The 1,169-nt window shown below is 37.0% G+C and overlaps 1 protein-coding gene across 1 annotated transcript in view; it reads right to left on the bottom strand.

Moving 5' to 3' along the window:
- LOAG_18414 (hypothetical protein) overlaps positions 1–564 on the bottom strand; it is a gene marked incomplete at both ends in the record, with an annotated part of 6,427 nt that extends 5,863 nt beyond the window's left edge. The window contains one exon of the mRNA XM_020451073.1: positions 46–564. Coding sequence (XP_020305175.1) covers positions 46–564 — 519 coding nt within the window. The remainder of the gene's footprint in view (positions 1–45) is intronic.
- Between the last annotated feature and the right edge of the window lie 605 nt (positions 565–1,169).

Below are 1,169 nucleotides of genomic sequence, written 5' to 3'. Positions count from 1 at the left end.
ATGATGTTTCCACTTTCGAATGCGGTGATGTCGATTCCGCAACACCAGCTTTCTCCGTATGAGCTGAAATCGAAGTCAGGCTTTCTTCGGGAATTGTCGATTCTCCTTTTTCTTCCAGTTTACTATATTCCACGACTCCTTCCACTTTTTCAGCGCTTGTTCCATGTGAAATTTGAGTTGTTGCAAATGGCGAAGATGATGTTTCCGGTTTCGAATGAGGTGAAATCGATTGAGAGGTTTGTAGTGTTTTCATTGGAGATTCATATGCAATTTTCATGCTTATTGTATGTGGTGTTGGCGTGGAATCAAAATTTTCTTCAGATGCTTTGCTGCTTAAGGATGTGGATGAATCCGCAACGGAGGCTGTTGTTTTTGTTTCTGTATGCTGCTCAGAATACTCTTTGATAGTTTCGTCGGTTTGCAAAGTTGCAGGATTGCTTGTCGCTTCTTCCACAAAAGGGCGAGTGGATGATGATTTTGCTGATGTTGCTGTGCTGATTAATGGAATGCAAGTGCAGTTGCATGTGCATTGATTCTGTTTGATCTCTTTCAAAAATGTAAATTCTGGAATCGATGTTGGTTAGTTCTTATGATATATTAGAGTATTGTTATAAAACTTAATTCTTTTCGTAGGTTTAATGCTTTAATTTTACGCTCTTTTTTTTGGTACTTTCCGAAAGTCTACAAATATAAGGATTTGACATGTATTTTCCATATATTCAGCCTGGTTTCGAAAATTGACCGTGTAAAATTAGCAAGGTTTTCTTCTCACTCATTCCTGATCCAGTATCTGCTACAATATATTCTCATAACTTAGCTTTTGTCTTTGTACCTGTTATATGCCATTTGTTTCGTTTTTTCACTTTTCATTATGTTCTGACTATTTGTGAATATTAGAAACTCAATTTCAGTCTAACCTTATTTTCAACGAAACAAAAATGGAAGAAAAGGGAAGATGGAAACCTTTCCGTCCATCAGGAAATGCTTTTTTACGTAGCGCAGGTTCGGTGGATATCCTAGTCAGAACGGAAAAGAACAGCACCAGCAGCAATAGATTGTGCATTTGCTGAAAGACAGATTCAGTTATCAATTATGTCTATTAATATAAAATGGAAAAATACGGTACTAGCCACTACTGTTTGTGTTCTGTACACGAATTGCGAGATAAT

This window comes from Loa loa, assembly GCF_000183805.2.
Source record: "Loa loa unplaced genomic scaffold supercont3.300, whole genome shotgun sequence".
Classification (NCBI taxonomy): Eukaryota; Metazoa; Nematoda; class Chromadorea; order Rhabditida; family Onchocercidae; genus Loa; species Loa loa.
This window is presented reverse-complemented; position numbering and strand designations above follow the sequence as displayed.